Source organism: Mesoplodon densirostris, chromosome 1 (assembly GCF_025265405.1).
Source record: "Mesoplodon densirostris isolate mMesDen1 chromosome 1, mMesDen1 primary haplotype, whole genome shotgun sequence".
NCBI lineage: Eukaryota > Metazoa > Chordata > Mammalia > Artiodactyla > Ziphiidae > Mesoplodon > Mesoplodon densirostris.
This window is the reverse complement of record NC_082661.1, coordinates 177369485-177392357: the sequence shown is the minus strand read 5'-3', so window position 1 is coordinate 177392357 and position 22873 is coordinate 177369485. Positions and strand designations below refer to the sequence as shown.

Genomic DNA, 22873 nt, shown 5'->3' with positions numbered 1-22873 from the left:
CATGCCACACACACACACACACACACTCTCACTCTCTCTCTCTCTCTCTCTCACATCCCGGCCATACATGCCACACACGTGCCATGCACACTCGCACATCTGGTCCTCCCCGTTGGAGCCAGGGTAGCTTCAGACTGTTATTTTCTGGATCCGTTCGCAATCTGCCTGCTTCTGTCCAGGCCTCTGCTGGCCTGTCTCCCCGGCCGTCAGCACCCTGGCCTGCCCCAGCTCCCCGCGGGCCATCTACCAGATGTAGCCTCCGTCATCCGCCTCGCCAGCCTCGCCCTCCTCCTCCGCCTCCTCGCCTGTTTCCTCTGTCTCCTTCTCCTCCTCGTCCTCCCAGCCGACACCGCTCCCAAAGTCCCCTGAGAAGCCCACGATGTCGTCTGTGAGGGGAACAAGCCAAGGGGCAGGTTAGCATCCTGCTAGCAGGAAACCTTGCCACACCAAGCTGGGCCTCTGGCGGCTGTCCGGCCCTTACCGCAGTCAGGGCTCCCGTGCGTGCGGGTGCCCGTCAGCTCCAGGCCCAGCTGGTCCACACACCAGCAGTCGCCGCTGCTCTGGTCGCACTGCATCTTGCGGTAGTAGCCATCCTCGTCACAGCTCGGGATGAAGACTCCTGAATGGGGCACGCCCCGCAGGGTTAGAGCAGGGGCCTCGGGGTGTGGGCTCTTCCCAGAGGTGGCCCTGGGACCTTGGGTTCACAGGGGCCCAGACCCCACCAGATCCCAGCCAGCCCAGGTGCTGACCACCCAACAAGCTCAGACGTCCAGGGTTGGACGCCAGCATTTATTCCAGCTTGACTGACCAGAAACAAGAAAACCTGCCTTTCTAAACCACCCGCTCAGCCCCTGCAATGGCTCCCATCTGCCTCCACAGTTCCCAAGTCCTGCAGGACGGCCAGTGTGACCTCGCTGTGCAGACGCCCTCGATCCTACAGCTGCTCCTCTGCCTGGCTGTCTCCTGCCGGCAACGCCAGCTTCCCCTCCCAGCCCTGATCCTGACCTGCCCTCAGGCTGCTCCTCTGTTCACTTAACAGACACCGGCTGACATCCCCACTCTGGGGCCCCGGTGATAGACTCTGCCCACTTAGTAGGGGTGAGATAACAGAGAACTATTAACACCAGGCACCCCAGGACATGTGCCCTAAGGCCCAGCGCATATGCTCGGGGAATGCAGATCAGAGAGGATTGCTTCCAGGAGGAAGATCCTGGCTGGCTTCCTGGCAGAAGCGGCACTAGTGCCTGCCCCCAAAGGCCACTGGGTTCTCAGTCAATACGGCTTTGCAGGGAGGTTCCAGTGTTTGGTTTCATATGTGCTGGTCTCACTGCCCAGGTAAAGGCCAAGCTGCACCCAGGAGCTATAAGGCCCCATGGGATCTGCCCCTCGGACCTCTGTCCCCTCAACCACCACGCTCAGCCACACGGGTCCTTTTCTGTGTCCCAAGAACGCTTTCCTGCCCTCAGCTCTGCTCCTGGCTACCTTGTTCTCATCCCCTCAGGTCTCCTCTTGAACACCAGCTCCCCAGAGAGGCCTTCGCTGACCCCAGGCTGACTTCTGTCCAATGTGCTCTCCCTCAGCACCTCAGCTACATACAGGAGCCACAACCGGTCGCTCTGTCTTTCTGGTGTGTCACCTTGTGGGTTGTGTTTCCCCAAGTAGCCTGTGTGCTTTATGAGGCCAGGGACCACTACTGTCTTGCCCATCAGTTCTGACCTAGGCTGGGTTTGCTGTTGTCTCTCCAGGGCTGGCACTCAAATGTTTGCCGAGAACACGAGCATCTGCTATGGCAGGGCCTCCCTTGAGCTTTGCACACACCTTGGCTGAAGTGAATTGAACAGAGGGTTCTAGGAACCTTCTGTATTCCTACCTCCAGCCCCGGCAGGAATGGGCACAAAATTAGTGCTTAAAACACACTTATTGAGGGACTGGTTGGGAGACCTTTTCCCACCACGAGGATAAAGACAGGAGGAAGAGTTTCCGTCTCCTGTCTTCCTAAGCCAGGGCCTCCTCTGAACTCAGCATCTTCCATGATACCCAGGGGCTAGAGCCTCTGGGCCTCAGAGGGACCCCGGGGCACCTGACTCCTCCTCTGAGCCGAGCCCAGCCCCCTCACCTGGCTTCTTCTTGGCAGCCTCCTGGATCTGGATACGCTCCAGCTCTGCCAAGCAGGGGGGCTCTGCAGGGAGAGAATCAGCCTCTGATGGGGGCTGTCCCACGGTGCTGATGGGACTCACTGAGCCCCCTCAAGGCTTAGAAACCCAGTCAGAGGGCTCTGCAAGATGAAGATACCCAGGCTCTGACACAGGGCTGCCCCACAGTGGGATGCACTGATCCTTCTAAGGTCTCCAAAACTGGCACAGGAGCTCTGCCAGATAAGAACACCCGGGCTCCAACTGGGAGAGGCTGTTCCATGGCTGTGGGATGCGCTGAGGCCCCCCAAGAAGCCCAGGGCTCTCAGAGGGTATTGGTGACTCATGGGATGGGTAAACAGGATTCAGAAGAGGAGGTGAATGCACAGATTTCCCACGGTGAGAGGGCCCGGGGGCAACATAAGACTGGAGGGAACATTAGATGGAAGCCTGAAAATAACTGGCAGCCAAATCTAACTTGTCTGTGACCTTGAGAAGTCCCCTAACCTTTCCCAGCGGGGGCCTGGCTGTCTGTAAAATGAGGTCAGCTCCCAGCCTCCTGCCCAAGAAGGCTACTGTACAGAATGGACAGCATGAGCTCCAAAGGCCTGGGAAGTAAAAGTGCTGGAGCTGTGCAGAGAGAGCAGGAAGGCTGGGCAGTTACGGGCAGTAAAACTGGTCGAAATACCCCGCACTGGCGGAGGGATCTGTGATTCACATGGTGCGCTGCACCCAGATGTTCTCACTTCATCTTCACAGCAGTCTCTGAGGTATTGTTATCTCCCCATTTGGACGAAGAAACTGAACTCGGAAAGATTCAGTTGCCTGCCCAGTGTCCCACACCAGCTTATGGCGGAACCCTAGAGGAAGCCCCAGCCTCGGGCCACAGCTGCTGTACACTCCCATCGCACGACCACAGTGGGGACCAGGCCAAACACCAGAGGCAGAGCACGGGCTACCCCACCTCTGGCTGGTCAGCTGATCCCTTGGAACCTCAGTTTAACCATCGAAGATGGTTATTACTTGGCCTAGATGATCTCTAAGCACATGTCCTGCTCTGGCTCAGGATATATAAAGCTGACAAATGACGTTGTATCTCTAAGGCTAATGATCACATGCATAATCACATATTCGGGGCAAGTACTGTGAGATGGGCCTAAAGGTGGAATCACTGAGAAGCCAACCTAGCTTCAGCTTCAGGAACCCTCAGCCCCTTCCAAGCCCTCCGAGGGGCCCTAGAAATTTTACATTTGTAGTTTTTAACACTCTTCCTTAAAGCAGGCCTCCGAAAGCGCATAAGCTTCAGGACCCACAAAATCCACCTTGGAGCCTGCCGAGGAAGGGAGTTCAAGTGCTGGCTTCCCTAGGCTCCAAGAGGTGAGGTGCTGAGAGAGTGGAGGAAGTGGGGGAGCAGGAAAAGTTCTCGGCATGGAGAGGTAGCCAAGAGGGAGCCACCCCGACTCCCAAAGACACCCTGGAGCAAGGGGCAGAGCCCGCACAGCAGGGCCGGGGGGCCGGGGCCCTGGGAGGGGCCACACTCACTCTCCCTCCAGAAGCAGAAGCACCACTCGGCGGTAGAAACACGGCCATCCTTGTAGGTGTCGCAGGAGTTGAAGAAGGGGCGGATGCAGACCTCGTACTTGTCCAGGTTGACGGCAGCCAGCTCTGTCTGTTCCAGGAAGAGGTCGGCACTGGTGTCCAGCTTGGAGAACATCCAGCCAATGGAGTCCTTGCAGCTGGCCCCCAGGCTCTTGTCCAGCCCTGGGGAGAAGGCCACGGTTCAGACCTGCTCAAGGTAGATCGCTCCAGCCATCTGTCCATCCATCCCTCCACCTCTCTGTCAGCCCCAGCCCTCTGTTCAGGGTCAGGACAGCTCAGAATCCAACCATGGCGTTGAGAAATTCAAGAAGGGCTGAAGGCCCATCCCTCGGCCTCTGCACAGGATTGCACCCAAACCAGTCAAAACCCTGTTTTGAAAGCCCTTCAGGGAAAATAATTCCTTCCCTTCCCTTGGCTACCCATTTCAGGGTTTATCTTCCTTCCACTCACTTTAAGAAATTCTTCCTGTTAGCTATCCCAAATCCCTCCTGTCTGATCAAGACTCCCTCCCCTTGTTCTGAGGTTTAGGTTCTTTCAGGGGCTCAGGGTCTGGCAGGAGGGAGCAAAAGTGGGTGCTTCCCAGTGCAGCCAGGTGGCCCAGTGTACCCCTGTCTCCCCATCTCCCACCCTCCTCCCCTGCAGAGCAACCAGCTCCTGTACCACTGGCCAGGCGGGCCCCACTGCTGGCTGAGCCGTTCTGCTTGGAGTTCTCATGAAGGAGCTGGAACCAGTCCCGCAGCCGATCCCCCAAGTCAGCCAGGTCCTGGCCCGTGCAGGTCTCTGCAGTCGGCAGAACAGGGAGAAGTGGGTGGAGGGTGAAGGTGGGGTGAAGCAGCAAGCATGGTCTCAGCTGGGGGTGCTGCCCTACAGGCCTGGAGGCTGGGCAGTGGGATGCCAGAGGGAAGGGGAGTTAGAAATCAGAGGCTCTCTCTCCTCCTCTCCCATCTTCCTCCTCCACCTCACTCCCTAGCACTAAAAACACCCAGCACAGTCTCCTTGGGATGAGGCCGGGGCCCTCCTGCTCCATGTAAACCAGACCTCCAGACCCACAGGTCCCTCAGGCCTGTCCCTGTCTTTGCTACTTCTCCTGAAGGAGGCGCCCTGGGGCCCTGGCAGTGAGCCGCCTCCCACCCCTAGCCTGGCTGTGGCCCAGCACTCATTACCTGCTTTGCCATCTGTGGAGGAGGTGGCGGCCTGCTCCGTGGGGCAGGGGCAGGGCCCCTCGCATCTCACCGTCAGCTGCTTGCTGCTCAGGCACGCCTGCTGCTCCAGCTTACACTGCACGAAAAGTAAGGTCGGGCTGGGTGACGGGGGCACTGCTAGGGGCACCCTCCAGCCAACCATGGCAGCCACACCTGCCCTCCCCCTTGGAGCTGGGAGGGACAGACCCACGAACAGCCTGGAGCGGCCCTCCTAATCCCCCTGGAGGCCACAGGTGTACAGTGGTCAGGGGCAGCAGGCCCAGGAAGCGGGGGGAATCAAAGGCTCCCAGGAGCCGCACTCCGCACCAGCCTGCCCCTCTGCACAGTTGTCCTTCCCAGGAAACCCCCATCCCCTCACCCCCACTCACCCACCCCTCCTTGCCCTCTTGGCCTCTCCTCTTCCTCCCCACAGTCCCTTGGCCCCTAGGTAACCGGCTGTGGGCCCCTCCCTCATGGCCTTCCCACAGTCACCTCCATGGGCTCTCTTGATAACAAACAGCTACTGGTTATTGAACATCTGCTAATTCCCTGGCCTTTACAGTTTCCAGAGGGGTTCATCCATTCCTCGCCCTTCAAGTGTTTTCCCCTGGTCGTGTCTGGTTTCTCCCCATGGGATGACCGCTCATGGAAGCGGGTCCTCGTAGCATTTTACAACGTGACCTCACCTGGCCCCCGACAGCTCTGTGAGGGAGGAATTGTGTTTCTCGTGCTCAGCAGAGAACACGGAAGCTCAGAGAAGCCCAGTGACTCAGCCAAGGCCACAGGGCTGGGCTGGAAGCCAGACCTCCCGATGACCTCCACCTCCCCACAGGGCAGCGCTGGGACCCTCAGACCACAGCCTCCTGCCCAAACCCCGCTTTGCCCTCAGGTGGTGTGACTCAGCGCTCTCCTCTCTCTACCAGCTCCGCCTACGTCCTCTGTACCCCTCCTCCGTGCAGCTTCTGCCCTTTTGCTTATTCTCTCTCTCTGCCTTATTCTCCCTGGGTGACCTCATCCCCTCCCCAACTTCAATCATCACCCACAATGGGTGACTCTTAAATCTGCATCTCACTCCAAAAGGGTTCCTAAGCCCTAGAACCCAACACCAGCTAACAGTCCACGCCCTCCAAACACCAAGCAACTCCTCACAGCTAGCAGAAGCATTCACAATTAGCACCCGCATTTCTAGGGTACTTTACAGTTTATAAAATGCTTTCACAAATACTGTCTCATTTAACCCTCACAAAAATCCCATCAAGTTGGAATTCACTCACCCAACCACCGTTCCCTCCCACATTGTCATCTCTCGGAGGATTACTTCCTCCTGCCCCAGAATGCCTGGTGCTTGCTGGTGAACCACCCTGTCCACGTGGATATCCACCCATGGGAAGATTTCAACACCCAGCACCTGGACAATGGAGCTCCTTCCTTTCATTGTCCTCCATACTTTCATGAGGCCCTTTCCTCACTTACTCTGACTTGCAGTTACCGGCCTCCTCCAGGCCCCAGCCTCCACCTGCACCTGCCCAACGTCAGGGGCAGGGTCTGGCTCAGACTCCTGGGCTTGGTGCCCCTGCTGTGGTCGGCCACGCTGAATGCGCTGGCAAATGCATCCGGCCCCACAGCAGTACTGGGAGCCCCACAGAAGGCCCAGCTGAGCTGTCCTCTCTGCTCCCTGTGGACTCCAGTGCACCCCACCCCCACCCCTCCTGGGGCCAGGGCTCCTCACCACTGAGCTGTAAGTGTGGCCATCAGAGCCGCAGACGGAGGCGAGGTGGGCCATGTGACAGGGCTTACACATGGTGTCTTTGTTTCCATGGAGTTTCAGGGCAGGCTGCTTGATCCTACAGGAGGAGCAGAATGGGAGGGCACAGGGATGGAAGCAAACATGAGAGACGGACAGGGCAAGGGAGGGTTCAGGAGACTGGTTCCAAAAAGAAGTTGCTCTTGGTGATCTATAGTAGATGCAGCTGCCTCCCTGCCCCTGCCCACCTCCCATCACCCCCGGCCAGACCCTCTTCTAGCTCATAAAGGTGGAACCACCAGGGCAGGGTATAGACCCCCAGCTTCCCCTCTCCAGCAGGGCCCTCAGGTTGCAACTCCAGGCCCAAGTGTAAGATGTAAAAGGGACTCACACTTGCGTAAGGGGTAAGACCAAATCAAAGGTTGCAAACTGATGGCCCATGGGTCACATCTGGCCTGTAGGATCATTTTGTTTGACCACCAAGGGCTTTTGTTTTTAATTGGGTTATTCACGAACATTTGCAAAATGGAAGAGTTCACATAAAAAAACCTGGATTTCTGGCCTAGTTAAAATGGAAGATATGGGAGTCCTGGTCCTGCATTTCCACAAGGCCTGGGCTCACCAGAGTGGTTTGTCACCAAGCTCTCTTCATGCATTTACATTACCTGCCAGGCCCCTACAGGCATCTAAGATCGCAACCCCAAGTCTCTGGTCTCTGATTCTATGATTAAGGAGAAAGGGGAGGGAAATGGGACCTTCTCCAGGGTGTCTTGGAGTCAGGCAGGGTCTTGTCCTTGGGCTGGAGCTAAGGCCTCAAATGCCCCTCACTCCTTCCCTCCTCTACAAGCCTCAGAAGCTACAACCTTAAATATTTCATGAAGTTGTTCCATGTCAGAGCTGGAAGGAACCTCAAGCTATCTGGGCCAACCTATTTGTCTTACGGATATGGACACCGAGGCCCAGAGAGGAAATGTGCTTTTCCCTGGGTCCCACAGTTTGGTGTCTGATCTCATACAGTGTGGTGGTTTTGAAATATGTCCACAGATTCTTTGACACTCCTCCCTTCAAAACACAGAACCTAATTCCCCTCCCCTAGAGTGTGGCAGTACTTAAGACTCGCTCTTAACAAATAGAGGCGGCAGAAGTAACCATGTGTGACTTCTAAGACTAGGTCATAAGTGTGGCTTCCTCCTTGCTCTCTCTCCCTTGAATGACTTGCCTTACAGGAAGCCAGCTGCCATGCTGTGAGGACACTCAAGCAGCCCTATGGAGAAGTCCCCTTGACTAGGGCCAACAGCCAAGTGAGTGAGCTTGGATGTGGATCCTCCAGCCTGAGTGCAGCCTTCAGATGATGCAGCCTCAGCCAGCATCTTGACTGTAACCTCCTGACAGTCCCTAAGCCAGAACCATCCAATAGAACCACATCTGATTCCCGACCCTCAGAAACTGTGTGAGATAACACACATTTGTTGTTTTAAGCCACTAAGCTTTGGAGTAGTTTGTTCCGAAGCAAAATATAACTGATCCTCTCCTATGTATTAGTTAAGCCCTTGCTCTTTAAGCAAACCCCCTCCAGGCCTCCCACCTCCCCAAGGCCCTCACCTGTGCTCCAGCTTCTTGCGGCTGATGCACATTGCCCGCTGGTATCCCTGGGCAATGCACACTTTGTGACGGCTGCACTTCACCTTCTGGCAGGGGTCCTTGGTGGTATCCAGGGCTGCAGGGACACAGAGTTAGGACACAGGTCACCTGGGACTCAGTGTTAGAGAGCCCAGGAGCCCCCAGCCCCACTTCTGAGCTGGGAAGCCCCTCTCTCTATCAGCCCTTGATAACCAGAGCTCCTCAGCTTGGAAGTTCCATCCCCATTTGGTCTGGCTCCCCAAGGAGCGTCCAAAGCCATGATCAGGACTTGCCCTCTGGTCTCAAGTCCTCACGGGTGTCAGTCACCTTCCCCAACGTGGGAGGGGCATGTTACCTTCATCTCCTTGCTGATTGTCCTCCCAGCTCTTGATGTAGTCATCCTAGGGAAGGACAGAGTGGGTGAGGGAGAAGGGAAGGGCTAAGATTTACATCCTAGAGCCGACGTTCAACTCCAGAGCCAACAGAGGAGAAGGCTGGGCCACTGCTTCCGCATGTCAACTGCCACCATCCTCGTGGTTTCCCAGATGACCCCTGTCCACCCAGGCCCTGCCAGCTGCCTCCCCCAGACCTCTATTCCCCTAAACCCATGCCCAGAATCTCTTCCGGCCTCTGCCCTATTCCCCATCTCCCCTCTCCTTATTCCACACCCCCCATCCCACACTGGATGATGCAGGGGAGGAGAAATTGGGTAAGTGTGCAAGGGAGAAGAGAAGAGAGTGGGGTGTGTAGCTGCAGATACATATGCAGTGGAGCCCCAGGCAGTACTCACCTCTACCTCCTGGAGATCGGGAAGCAGCAGCAGGCCACGGGAAGCAGCGCAGGAGGAGAGAGGGAGGAACAAGGATTTTAGTGTGAGGCCTACCCTCAGACCATGTGGTCAGGGCTCCCCAGGCCTCATCACGTGACTGTGGATGCTGGGCAATGGTCTTTGATTGCTACCGTCCTCTGACCTCTATGGTCTCCAACTGGAGGATAGAACTCCTATGTCTTTACAAAAGAGAGCTTAAGGCCTGGGCCCGCTCAGGGCTGGCCTTAGGAGCAGTAGAGGTGAGGCCCATGGCTTTAAGGGTGAGGCCCCATCCCTCTACTTCAGGCCCTGAAGCCGGTCCCAAAGGAACCGGCCCTCACCCCACCATCAGGACAGATGTCTGAGAGGCCCATACTGTCTGGGAAGTGATTCTCATGCCTATGCCCTGGCTGTTCCAGAAACACCCTCTCTCCTTCTACCAGGGTGCCTCCCTTCCTAGGCAGTTCCCTCCCCTGACACCTGTTTTTCAGTCAAGGTCTGACTTGCGTGCAGAACTCAGATGGTGCACTGAGAGAAAGGGGGACCACGGCCCCTCCCAACAGCTTCCTCAGTTACCATCGTCCAACTGCACATCCTCAGACTCAGAAGATCCTGAAAAGGCCCTCTGAGGTCATCTGTCCCAGCCCCTTCTGTGCGCAGGAGAGGCCGGGAAGTCCAGAGACAAGAAATGACCTGACCCAGGTCCCACCGTCTCAGAACCCAGGTCACCCAATGCCCAGCACAGACCTCTCTTCTGGATACCGCACACTGTCGGGCACCCGGGGCACACGGGAGCTCTCTCCTCACCCTCCTCCGGCCGCAAGTCCCTCCCCTGAGCCTGTGAACCCCGCAGTGGCCAGAGGCAGGGCAGCTCCGGCCCAGCCTAGCTCACTGGCATAAAACCCCAGCTCCTCTGGTTTCCCCACTTTCTCCTGTGGGGTGGAGGCAGCAGCTGGAAACCAGTAAACAGCTCCCAAGGTGCTCCCAGTAGCAGCTCTGCCAGGCAGGTGGGAGAGGGCTTCTCAGGACTGGAGGCTGGCGGCACCAAGGAGCCAGCTGCCGGCCTCCTCTGCATGGGGCTCCGGGCGCTGGAGGACAGGGGGCAGGAGAAGCCACGTGCAGCTGCCTCCCCGTCGTGAGTCCCACCCAAGGATCAAAACTATGCAAGGATGAGGGCAGAGGCCACACTGTGGGGTAGGGGTGGGAAGGGACCAGACTCCTGTCAGGCCTGGGGAAGAGGACATGGGGGTCCTGCACCAGAGGGCACCCACAGGGCCTTGAAAGCCCAAGGGCTCTGAGGCCTCTGATGCGTCCCCTGGAAGTTGACAAGCATCAGGAACAGGCAGGGGCAAAAGCCCTTATCAACAGAGCCTCCTGGGCAAAGGCCAGAGAGGGGCCATGCCGATCAAGCAGTTGGCATCAGACCCAGGTAGAGCACGCTGGGGTCAGGTGCAAACCTGAGTGTGTGCTTCTGCACACGTGCATGTGTGTGCATTCATTTGGGTCTTCATACATGCACACTCATGGGCGTGTGTCCCAAAGCACCTGTGTGTGCAGGCATGCGTGTCCTCGTCTGTGAGCATCTGTACCCATGCACACACGTGAAGCAACGGTGTGTGCTGGGTGTTCATAGGAAAGAAGGACACTTCAAGACAGTTCACCCAATGCCAGTTGGTTTTTATCTAGAAACTAAGTAACAACCCACATATGTGTCCAAGCAGCCAAGTGTCCCACAGTCCTTGGACCCAGGAGCAGAAGGAGGAAAGCCACAGGAGGGGTTTCTGGAGAACCTGGCCTGGGAAGCCCCCTGGACACTGAACAGACCAGCCCAGGCTCCTGGCTCAGGCACCCACCCAATTCCACAGGACGTGGCTGGAACCCTCTTGAGCCCCTGGGCAAACTTCTAAGAAGACCGCCAGGCAGCCGACAGGGAACTGCGGCACAATTTCCCTTTATGCCAGGGCCAAAGGAAGCTAGCCCAGACCCAGCCCTTCTTCTCCAGGAACTCATCAGGGTGGAGGGGTCCCTCCCCTGGTGTCCACTCACCACAGAAGGGAAATGAGGCTGAGCATGGCCAAGTGGTTGAGGCCAGGGTCACAAGTTGGGGCAAAAGTAGGGATTGGCCTTCATGGAGTTGGGGTCTTCCCATCTGCTCCATCGTCCTCTGGAAGGGGAGTGGGCATGAGGTTGTGAAGAGGACGGGGGAAGTGGCTTGTGTGAGTCACCTGCTTTCAACCAACAAGGTCTGTGTGTCCCAGAACCCACCCACACCTGAACTGGAGCAGGGGGGTGTTAGCTGAGGGCTTGACGCCTGCTCATTCCCTCCCTCACTCTGGACCTAACCTAATGCCTTAGCCTCCAACCAGGCTGTGAGCAGAAGCCTTTGGGACTCAGAACAAAGAAGGTTCTCAAAGGTCAGTACCAAGAATTTCTGATTAGAAATCCAGGGGGAAGTGGGCTGCGGGAAGAGAGAGTTCTAAGAAAGGGCTATTTCACCATCCTGCTGCTTTGTGAGAGCTCTGGTGGGGAGCCATCTCCACCTACCCCAACCCAAGTGAGGCTAAGATTCCCCCTGACAGGATACAGGGATTGAGCCCCTTTTGTATACAAGGGTTGCCCTGGGTTCTAGCTAAGCTCCTTGTCTCTGCTGTGGTGGATGAGGTTGGGAGAGGCCTAAGTGGTTCTAGATCCCAGGACACTCAGTTCCAGGAGAATGGAAGCAGCCAGCCAAAGAGGGGGATGAGGGGGGAGAGAGGGCCCTGGAGTCACACAGAAGCCCACGCTCCCTTACCAGCGTACCTTGGGCAAGCACCTTGGCCTGTAGGAGCTCAGCACCTAACTCCTGGACCACTCAGAGATTAAAGGGTGCCTGGTGTCCACAAAATACTCAACAAAAAAAAGCTGTTACAGCAGAAGAGACCAGAGACTTCAGGTGGAAAAAATGGTGGAGGGACAGGAAATGGGCAGGGAGAGGCCACAATAGGGGCCCCTGCAAATGGAGAAGAGAGCGGCCACCACTGGGAGAACAAGAGACCAGTGGGGTGTGAGGAGAGTTGCCCCCAAGGGGTCTCAGTGAGAGGAGCAAGTCCTGTTCACTCCACCTCCTGCTCTCTCTCCAGCCTGCCTTCCCCTCACCATGCCCACTGGTCCCACCCTAGCAACCCTGGCCTCACTTACTGCAGGGTCTCCTCTGGGCTCTCCCTGACCCCGCCCATCTTCCACACCCTTGCAGCCACAGGGATCTGTCTAGAAGATAATTCTGATCATGTTTCTCCCACCTTAAAACCCTTTGCCAAATATATAGCTTGCTCTTATTTTGAAAAAAATGTTTCAAGATGATTAGGTAAAAAGCATTCATATCAAAATGTTAACAGTAGTTTCCTCTGGGGGAGAGGAATAGAGAATTTGGGCATCTTTCTGCCTTTTTCCAAGTTTCTAAGATTTCTACAATGAACATGTATTACTTTTGAAATGAAGGGGAAAAAAACACAATAAATATTATATTTAAAAACCCTCACAGGGTTCCCTGTCACCTACAGAAGAAAGTCCATCTTCTCTGAGTCTCTTCCTGTCCCCACGTCCTTCCAGTGGATGTTTCACTCTGGCCAGGCCTCGGCACAGCCTTCTTCTCCCTCTGGAATGTATGTTTGCATCCAGCCCCTGAACTTCTAATTATCTTTCAAAACCTAGCTTTCACACTTCATCTTCCCTAACCTCGCCCCGTATCTAGTTTTCCTTCAGGTGGACTGCACCTAGTAGAAGTTTATTATTGCTCTGGTTACACCAAGCAATGCCATTGCTTCTGCCCTATTTAGGTCGCCAGTTCCTTGAGGGCAGAGACCATATAAAGTTCACCTTTCTATGCCCAGCACCTAGCAATAGTAAAAATACCCTAATAATAGCTAACATCTTTTGAGCAATTACTGTGTGGCAGGCATTGCGCTATGCACTTTGCACTCATTGGCTCATTTTACTCTTCATGAGAATTTAAGAGAAAATCACTATTATCATCCTATTTCTCAGGTGATAAAATTGAGGCTTGGAGAGCTTAAATGACTTATACAGGATCACACATCAAGAGCACAGCAAAAGAGTATTGGTACCCCCAGAACTGGGGTTCCAGAATCTGTGCCCCTAACCAGGACTCTGTATTGCTCCATAAATTTTCGCAGATAAAGAAAGTCCCAGGCCAGGACTGGACCCAGAAGGCCCAATCCCAGCCCATGGGTGGTTTCTCCCACCACACCAGCTGTGCTCCAACCCCTAGGCAGGGAGTCTTGTAGCAGAGTGGAGAGACTGGCGGTGGTGGGGGAAGACACCTGGGAGCCCCCCTTCTCCAGGCATTTCCAGAACCCTCTTCACCCGCCCCTGGTTCGGCTGGTTTGGAGCTAACCCATCTCCTGCTTTGATCTCAGCAGCTCAGCCCGGTTGCCATGGAGACAGGGCCCACTGTGCCAAGCTGGGGGAGAAACGGCAGTGAGTGCGCAAGCCTAGTCGGGCTTAGGGGGCACATGCTGGGTGTTTCCAAGCGCTGTTTACTTCCTGTCATTTTAATTAGCACCCAAATCACCCGCTCACTTCACAGCTTGAATTAACCCAATCTCCCCCAGCCTCTCCATCTGGTGGGGAGGATGGGACACAGCAGTGAATCAAGCAAAAGAAGAGCAGCGCCCCAGGGCTAAACACCACCTGGGCAAATCTCCACCTGCCTCTTTGCAGCACAGTGTGATGGAGAGACTGACACCCCCACCCTCGCCCTGGCATGGAATCAGGGCACTGGGTACTGGCCTGGCCTGGCCTCTGACTGCCAACAAGACTGTGGCCTAGAGAGCCTTGCCCTCACTGGAGCCCCTTCCCTTGCCTATAAATTAAGGGTGACTGACTCCCTTGCCTTCCTCCCTGAGCCACGGTGGGACCCAGTGCGATAACGGCTGTGAGAGCACTTTGTAAACTGTGAAGCTCTATACTTGCAAAACTCACGAAACAGGAGCACTGAAGCTGGGTTCTTTGGCACATACGGTGGGAGTCTGGGGGACAAGGTGGACGAGAGGCACTTCTGGGTCTCACAGTCACAAGGAACCTCAAACGCAGATTCTGACGTCTCCAATTGAGGCGCTACAGCCAGAGGCACACCGACAGGACCGAAAGATGTGCATCATGAGACTTTAAAGAAACCACAACTTCTGTAACCCTATTATAGCACTTCTTCATTTCTTAATAAATCAAGAACCTCTAAAAATGGAAGTGGGCCAGGCCTCTGTCAACCTCTGAAAGGTCCCGTAGCCGGCATTATTTTGGCCTCATTCCTCAGGCTAGGGAACCTCTGATGGAACCCAGTCCACTGAGAAGGCCCAGGAGTGGGGAACTTGTAGCTGGGGGGCTCCTCCTACCTCTCCCTGCAAAGAGCCGGGGAGCACAGAGGGAGGGACCCAGAAAGGAACAAGCAGGGGTGAAGTGGGTCCCGCCTGGCTCCTTCTCAGCTAAGGCCTGACACCCCTGTCGCAGGCCCAGGCGGAAGGCATCTTGAGGAGGCGGCACCCTCCACATGGAGGAGGCTGGGAGGGGGGCAGTCATTAAATATTTGCCCCTCTCTCAGAGGAAGCGGCAGAGGCTGTTAGGCCTGGACAAACAGACGGAGTCAGGCATCTGGCAGACTCCCCGCCTCCCACCTCCTCTCTGCATCTGGCAGACTCCCCGCCTCCCACCTCCTCTCTGCTCGGAGGAATTTCCTTGGAGGACAAAAATGTGCTTATCACTGCCAGCATGCCAGGAGCTCCACCTGGCCTCAGGTATGCCCGCGCTGACCCCCCCCCCATCCCCACATTCCACGGGGCCTGAGCTCTCCACTGCTCCAGGGGCATCTCTGCCCCAGTCCTTGGGTTTCTGGTTCAGGCAGTGGCCCCAGGAGGCCATAGAGGGCAGAGAACAAGAGAGAGGTATAGGGGAGGGTGGGCCTGGAGTTCTGTTCTGAGCTGCCTCAGGACCTCTGTTTCCTTTCTGGAACATGAGTGGGGGGCAGGATTTAAATCCCAGGGATCTCTGAGGAGGGCCAGACACTAGAGCTGAGGAAACACAGACATGGGGTTGTGAAAGAGCACACGGGCTTGGGTGTGTTCGGTTCCTTTATCTGTAAAACGTGGAGGCTCAGCGCTCAGTGCTTAATGCTGCTGAGGCTCCGCAGTTCTGCTCCCCACCTCTCCTAAACTGAGAACTTTGAGAAGAGGGGAAAAGGAGCCTGAACAAGTTCAGACTCTTCCACGTCCTCTAACCTGTGCAAGGGAGCAAGGGATCACGGAAGGAGCCAGCAGCTTGCGTCCAAGCAGGAGTAAGACACTGGCCCGGCCTGGCTTGTCCTTCCTGCTGTGCGCAGCCTTGACCTCTTCTCAGATGTCAGGGAAGACAGCCACAGGGGCAGGATGCCCTGCCTCAGGGAACCTGGTCTCCACCTGAGGAAGCCCTGTGCTCACCCACCCACAGGTCTGCTGGGTGGGTCACCCGCTCGGTGGGCCCACTGAGGTGGGGGGAAATTTTGAGCCCCCTACTTCCCAGGAGAAAGGGGAAGGCTGGCTGCAGCCAGGTCCAGGCCCACAGACACAGGGGAGAATAGGGAGGCCTGCGGGATAATGTTCCTTCACGGCAGCATTTACTCCCTTATCCTACAAATGAATCATTGGAGTCAGGGTGCCGGGGTTCTAGTTGTGACTATCCCAACCTTTCAGGGTCCAGAAAGAGGAAGAGGTCACCCCAAATAGTCAGCATGGCTCAGCCCAGAGCCCTAGCTCTCCCTTTGCCCTCTACCACCTGAATCCACAGTGCTGCTCCCTGGAGAAAAGAGGGAAGGGCTCAGAGGACAGGTTAGTTGAGACCCTTCTTGGCTCTCCTATTCCACGGTGCATATACTTATACTGAGCACCTACTGTGTGCACAAAAACCCCATGCAATGCTCTGAGGATGGGGTGGTAAGGTCACAAAGCAGTCTATCCTCAGACCCTACCCTCAGGGACTTGCCTTGGGAGGAATGTGATAAACACCAGCAGGAGGACTCTTGAGATACAAGCCCACAGCGTAAGTGATGATGCAAAGCAGCACCAACATGTGCCAAATGTGTTTATGACCAATAAATGCTGCAGCAACCCCAAGGAAGGGGCTATATATACAAGTGAACACTGGCTGAGCCCTCAGGGGGTCAGAGGCTGCGACATTTCAAGAATCACATCACCCTACAGCTTGCAGCTGGGCCTGGGTCTGCTGGCCAAGGTTAGACACATTTTCCCTGTCTATAGCCCTAAGAAGACCCACATTACACTTACAAGGGAACCTACACAGCGGCAGTATGGCCATCCTCAGCCTGGTGTTTGCCCCAGGATGCCATTAGGCCTCATTTCTCAGGTTTCTTGGTCTCTGGTTAATACATACTGAACCCTGACCTGGTCACAGATACCTCCTCAGGAGCAAAAAGAAAATCCTTTTCCTAAACCCAAAGTCCTGCTGCTCAGCTTGTGGCAAGGGCGGGGTGGGGGTTGGGTGGGGGGATGTGTGCAGGTGGAGGGCCGTGGATGGGCTCTAGCGCCATCTTCCGGAGTCACAGAATGACAAGGGCTGCCCGTTAAACCAAGGGAAAAATCAAGGGCCAGAAACTGAAAGTGGCTCCCCCAGGGAGGAAGACAAGCTGAGCACCCTCCCAGGGCCCTTGGGGCTCAGGGTAGGATAGAGCTCTTCCACTCCTCCAGAAAGCCCTCTGACCTTCTGGAGAATGGAGTGGGTGGTGTTGGCCGGTCATCCTCTGCAGACTGCCTGGAAGTTGAGAGGAGACTGAGACGGCCTCTCTAGGCAAAGACTGCTCTTCTCTCCCTCTCTTCCCAAGGCCTGGAGCCCCGCTGGGTGTTCAAGAGTCTCTCACTGCACTACACTGCTCTGGGCGACGCCAGCCCCTCCAGCGTGGGAGAGGATTTGAAACCAAAGTGGAGGTGGAGGAGGCCAGGGCAGGACCCAGCCTCCCATTCCCAAATCTCAATGATGGAATCCATCCTGACCCAGTTTGGGGTTCTTCTCACACACCCACACTTATCCACGAACACCTGTGCAGCTCATTCCCACACTTGCACTGGTTCAGCAGTATGGGGTGGGGAGAGGGGAGGGGTGGTAACAAGGGAGCCCCTTTGTGGCTGAAACTTGCTACTGGCCTACTTGATGTTCATAAAAACATGAGAATCCTAAGTAGCCAGCAGGCGATGTTTCCTGGGCCAGACCCCAGGTTCATGGTGAAGACACAGGCCTAGAGGAGGTGCTCGGATCTGTAGTGAATGAGTGAATTAGAAACATATATCGGTGTCATTCTCATGGAGCCAGAGGCATGGTGTGGGCTAGCCCCAGAAACACTGATCCATCTGGTGGTTTTTCTATGGGGTTGGACTTTCTTTCTGTATTGCCTGAAATGGATGCCCTCCAGCCCTCTGACAAGATGTCTTCATGTTCACGTGTCCGTTTCAGTCTCCTAGACTGAAAGTGAAGTTCAGAGAGGTTATGTGACGTACCTGGCATAATGTTGCCAGGCAGTGGCAGAGTCAGAACCTGAACCCAGGCCTCATGCCTCTCCTGGGTAGAGAGCTGCTCTGGAGGGTTGCTAGGCCAGGCTGGTGGCAGGCTGCCAAAGACACTGAGAGCCTTGCCCCCCCCCTTCCTAGGAGGTGCTGCTCCTGCCCAGGCATCCTTGAGCCCATAGGGCACAAGCCAGGGTAGACTCTTCTTTTCCATCTCCACTAAGGGTTAGGCTTAGAGTTCTCTAAAAAGCAAAGTTGAGTTAGAGGACCTGGGTTCAAATCCCAGCTCTGCTGCTTACTAGCTCTTTGACCGTGGATAAGTTACTCAGCTTCTCTGTGCCGCTGTGCCCTATATAGGGTGGAATATAAAGTAATGGTAACTATCTCACAGGTTGTTGGAGGGCACAAGAGGCCACAGGGATAAAGTGCTGACTGCAGGGACTGGCAGATGTAAGCACTCCCTGCAACCAGTGATTCAACACGTGCTAACTGCGTGCCTCCCGGGTGCCCAGCACTGTGCTGGACACTCATAAATATCATTAAAATGTAATGGGAGTGGAGTACAAAGCAGAGAAGAGCCAAGAAGAAAAAGAACAGTCAGTGCTGTCCAGCCAGCTCTTGGAAGCTGCCAGGAAGAACGCTGTGTAATGGGCCTGTCTCCTCTCAAGTGTCCATCTCTATCTACCAGGCTCTGGATGCTCTGTTCCAAAGACTGCGGTAAAATCCACCCACTTCTGCAGGGAGTGAATTCGGAGATAGTAGCACTAGGGAGCAGGGCTCCGAAAAGCCCAGGCCTGCACAGAGCAGGGCACAGCTAGATCCCCATCACTGACTTGAAATTCCCTCCTCCTGGCAGCAGGGCAGAGATCTATCCTGACACATGTGAGAGCCCCGCGCCCACTGGAGGGGAGGATTATTCTGCCAGTAAATCCTTCACAACACCCCACCCCCCTAATAATCCTAGTGCTCAGAGGAAGAATGCTAAGCTGAACTCCCCACTAACCAGCTCAGACCAATTCCACGCTGGGGCAATGGCCCGCGCTTTCCTTCTCTCTTTCGTTCTCCTGACCACTTCGACATGATTCCCTCAATCTCCCCCCTCAATTCAGTCCAACCATTAAATGGAGACATTTCCCTCCACCCACACTATCGACTCCTTGATCCTATTCCCCAAGAATATTCCACTCCCCCTGGTTGCTTGCCTCCCTTCCACTGAGGCAGAATGGGGGCCCTGCACCATTTTGTGACTGATTATCAACAAGGTTCTGGCTCCATCTGGCAATGCCTCAGAGGTTCAGAAGAAACTCCTACCTCTCTTTTGAGAAGTGAAGGAGCATATTTACAAGAAAGCTTGCCTGATGAAGTGTACATAAAGCTGATGCTGTGCCCAACTAGCCTTCAGTCCTTAGGGTGGGAAGTGGGGCCTCTGCTAACAGGGGAGGAATGAGAACTGTCTGCAGTCCTGGCAGAGCCCCTGTGCATGGTCTGTGCACTGCACAACTCCAGGGGGCACCATCCACACTATGGTACCCCTAGAGTTATGCAATGCAGTGGCTCTGAGCTAGCAGCCTCCTGCATTTCTGCAGAAGCTGCCAAAGGATCCCTATAGCCAGGTCCTCCTGCCCAGCCTTCCTTGTCCTCCTTCTCTCCCTGGCCCCATGCTCCTATAGCCAGGGCTACCTTAAATGGGGTTTTAGAGGAAATCTACCCTATAAATGCCTGAGGCCATGCAAACCAACACATGCTTTGAAGTTTTCCATGAATCCTATGGGGGCAGGTCCTGCAGAATTTCATTCTGGTGGCTTTCTTCTGATTAGCATGGGAGGAAGGGGGAAGTGATTGGCATCAGTACAGGGAGACAGGTGGGCAGCCCTGTGCCAGGGGTCATGCAGTCAGTCATCTATCCTTACCCACAGAGTTGGTTATTGGAAGTCAGTGGAGGAAGGGAGGTGGGTAGGAACCTTTTATTTTTAAACCTGTATTGTTCTGATTAAGCATTTCTTTTCCCTCTGACCTTCACTAGGCCCATTTTGGAAGATCAAACTGCCAACGAGTCAGAGGGAGGCCTGGACAAGTGACACATGCATTCAGGATGGGCCAGCCTGCTGCCACCCTCTCGATGCTGTGGCCAGGCTACTTCCCAGGCAGCGGCAGGAGACTGCAGCTAATCTGTGCTGGGCCTGCAGGGGACGTGGAAAAGGTCTTGCTGGAGCTCCAGGCTCCTGTCACTGGACCAGCCGTTGGGTGGGGCAAACCGCCCACTCGGGCCCAGGCCACTCAGCCCTGAGGACCAGGCAGCATGCGAGTCCTGATGAATTACAACCTACCAGTTTGACTTTGGAGATAAACAGTCACTTGTTTCAGGGTAACAAAAAGATGCATATTTCTGCCTGTTTCCATCATTTGGCTGGATATCATATGAAGCATGTGTGTTTTAAACACATTGCTAAGGAACTTCTGGATGCACACAATTTAAGATGAGAAAGGTCACGGTGTGGCCTGTGTTATACTAGGTGGGTCTGATGAGAGAATCTGGGGAATGAGGAGCAAGAATTGGGGTCGTAGGAGAGGTTTTCTGGGAACAGGGTGTTGGAAAGCACCAAATCACGGGGTACCATCGTTCCTCTCCTCCGGAGCATCTGGGCCCATCCTGCACCTCACACCCCCGCCCCGAGCCTTCTCTGGGTCCCAGCCACGCCCTCTGCCCTCCCCTCCTCACTCCTACTTCCACTTCTGCGAACACGGCAGCCTTCAGTTTCCCCTCTGATCTACAGGTGCCCATAAACAAAGTGCTGCGGCGACGCCCGCTCCTCCGCAGCCGCCTCCCCACCCCCTACCCCGCAAAGTCCGGCACAAGGTTAAGCCTGGGTTCCATCGGGCGTCCCTGAAGGGCTCCCATACCCAGCTACTGCGCTCTCCCCTCTGCTTTTCAAGTCCACTGGGCTAGGGAGTCTTCCCTCCAGGTTGGAGCTCCCCAACTTCTGGGCCACGCTCCCCCATGAAAGGTTGGTCCTGGAAAACCAGCCTCCATTAGTGCTCGCGTCCCTCAGCATAGGGACCCCAGACCTGGCTCTGGGGGCCACCCAGAGGTGGCCTCCGGTATTTTCACTGCCTTCACCAGCCCCCCCATCACAGACACGCCTTTCACCATCTCGCCTTAGGAGGATTGCTAAGAGCGCCCCCCGACCCCAACTCAGAGCGCCAACCAAGGGCCCTGTCCCCTTCTGTCTCTCCCTTACCCAAAGCCCAAGATGGGAATAGAAGGCAAGCGCAAGACGATGCGACCGTCTCCGCCGGCCCCACCCAGACCAGCCCCTTCTGCAGTGGCCCGTATGTGGAACCTGCAGCATCCACCCAGCTGGGGGACACCTGGGGATGGCTCACCAAAAAAAAGAGAGGAGCAGGTCGGAGGCCCAGGCAAAGCCAGGGTCCCCGCCCCTCCCTCCCTACTCCCCTCCGCCCCCTTCCCCCCGCCCCACTGCAACCCGCACCCCTCTCCGCACCCAGCCTGAAGGGGAGACTTCTTCGCTTACGCACGCCCCCAGAGTAACTCCTCGCTCTGGGAGGGTGTGGGACTGGGGGTCCCAAGCCCGCCAGCTCCTGTGCTGGGGAGTACATGAGGAGGGGTCTCAGGAGCCCGGTGGGTGCTCGTTGTTTACTCTTGGTGCAATTAACTGGCTGGGCTGCGGGAGCCTGTGGCTGCGACGTGCAGCCGCCACTCCCGGCCCCAGGGTCTCTGTTCCAAACCCCCATCCCCAGCCCTCGGCCCTCTCGGCCCCGCAGACTCACGTCTCGGAAGCGGTTCCAGTGCTTGATCTTGCCGCTGTACTGCGAGATGGACGACAGCCATTGCTCGTCCTCCATGAAATTGCCGGGGGTCTCGCCCTCCTTGAGCCTTTTGGCGTCGCCTTCGGCCAGGGCAGCTACTGTGAGGAGCAGCAGCGGCAGCGCCAGCCGCCCGCAGCCTGGAGCGCGCATCGTGGTCTGAATTCGACCTGGGGTGGGGGGGGGGTCTTGACTTCTGCAGTATTTTAATGTCCTTCTTCCCACCCCGCAGTTGGGGGAGCAAACGCCGTCGTCTTCCTCAGCCCTCCTCCTGCGGTCTGACTCCGGTGACAGACGGATAGTGGGTCGCAGCTGAAATGTGACCTGGTTAGGAGATGCACTTGTCTGAAAAAAAGCCCAGCGCCGGACGTGGAGAGGAAGAGAGAATCAGAGAGGCTGCGCCAGCAGGGGCCGTGTCTGTAACAGTAGCATCAGCATCACGTTTGACATCATCATACCTGGTTTAAAAAAAAAAAAAAAGGAGGGGGTAGATTTCAAAGGGAAGCGCTAGATGAGAGCGCCAAACGCCAGCCAGCCGCTGCCGCCGCAGAGCCCAGCCCAGCCCAGCCCAGCACTTAGGGACTTGCAGACCAAGGAATCTAGATCCGGAGATGTCCCTACTGTCTCTCCAAGGCTGGAGAGCAAGAAGGCTGACGGGTCTCCTCAGGGAAGATGGGAGTGAGGAAAAGACGAAACTCTCTGGTTACAAAGCCAGGCTCAGGTGTCTAAAAGGGAATTTGGCCACACTCTTTCTCTCCCCTTGCCTCCCACCCAGAGGGGCCTGCGCCACAGCCCTGACAGCTGGCTTCCTGCGAGTTATGGCTCTACAGTAATGGGTGGCTTCGTTAAGACAAAAGCCATATAACAACTGGCTGCCTGAGAACTATTGCCCAGCCCCACATGCTCTTTTCAAGCCAAGGCCTGAGCACTGAATAGCTGGTAAAACAGAGGCAGATGTCCTCCTCCCCAAGCAACTGTTTAAGGGCTGTCACCCTTTTTGTTAGCTCTTCTTAGGGCAACCCTAAAAGGCAAATGTCTGGCCATTTCATCTGCCTTGAGGTAAATGTGAAAAAGGCACATTTGCTATGGCTTTGACTTCAGTTGATTTTAATAAGCCACTGGGGAAAGGGGTGTGGGGAGGCTGGGTTTGTTTGAGGTGTTTTAAGTTTTTGTTAAAATTGTGATCCTTATCATTGCCTTTAGAAATGTGTTGGCATACACATTTCTGGGCACAATCCCAGGATCAGAGCAGAAATGGGGTGAGGTTTACATCACAAATAAATTGAAGAGGAAACAGATAATCTGACAGGACAAAACATATTAAACTTTTGGGACCCAAGCCCTAGATTGTGTTTTTATTTTAAAAAACAAAAAAAAACAAAAAACTTGGCTGCTGTGATGTTAAAAAAAAAATCAAAGACAAT

At 55.5% G+C, this 22873-nt stretch overlaps 1 protein-coding gene across 2 annotated transcripts; it reads right to left on the bottom strand.

Moving 5' to 3' along the window:
* Positions 1–243: 243 nt before the first annotated feature.
* On the bottom strand, positions 244–21602 carry SPOCK2 (SPARC (osteonectin), cwcv and kazal like domains proteoglycan 2). Of its 2 annotated transcripts, XM_060092049.1 has the most exons (11): positions 21414–21602; positions 9067–9075; positions 8632–8677; positions 8259–8373; positions 6642–6756; positions 4895–5009; positions 4392–4511; positions 3675–3893; positions 2117–2179; positions 482–619; positions 244–386 (listed from the first exon to the last, which is right to left on the bottom strand). In XM_060092049.1, exons 1-11 carry the CDS (start codon positions 21600–21602, stop codon positions 244–246), a joined length of 1272 nt encoding a protein of 423 aa, XP_059948032.1. The 2 variants fall into 2 exon arrangements, with proteins under 2 accessions (XP_059948032.1, XP_059948040.1); XM_060092057.1 differs by lacking the exons at positions 244–386; positions 482–619; positions 2117–2179; ... (5 more) ...; positions 8632–8677; positions 9067–9075 and adding an exon at positions 20112–20156.
* Positions 21603–22873: the final 1271 nt, after the last annotated feature.

Bases quoted from the DNA above. Each gene is read 5' to 3' on its own strand.
- SPOCK2 (XM_060092049.1), bottom strand. From the start codon at position 21,602: ATGCGCGCTCCAGGCTGCGGGCGGCTGGCGCTGCCGCTGCTGCTCCTC. The intron at 6,757-8,258 runs GTGAGGGCCTTG...CTCCTCCTGTAG, and splicing joins CGCAAGAAGCTGGAGCACAG to GATCAAGCAGCCTGCCCTGA. The intron at 5,010-6,641 runs GTGAGGAGCCCT...CTTTTCGTGCAG, and splicing joins GCCACACTTACAGCTCAGTG to TGTAAGCTGGAGCAGCAGGC.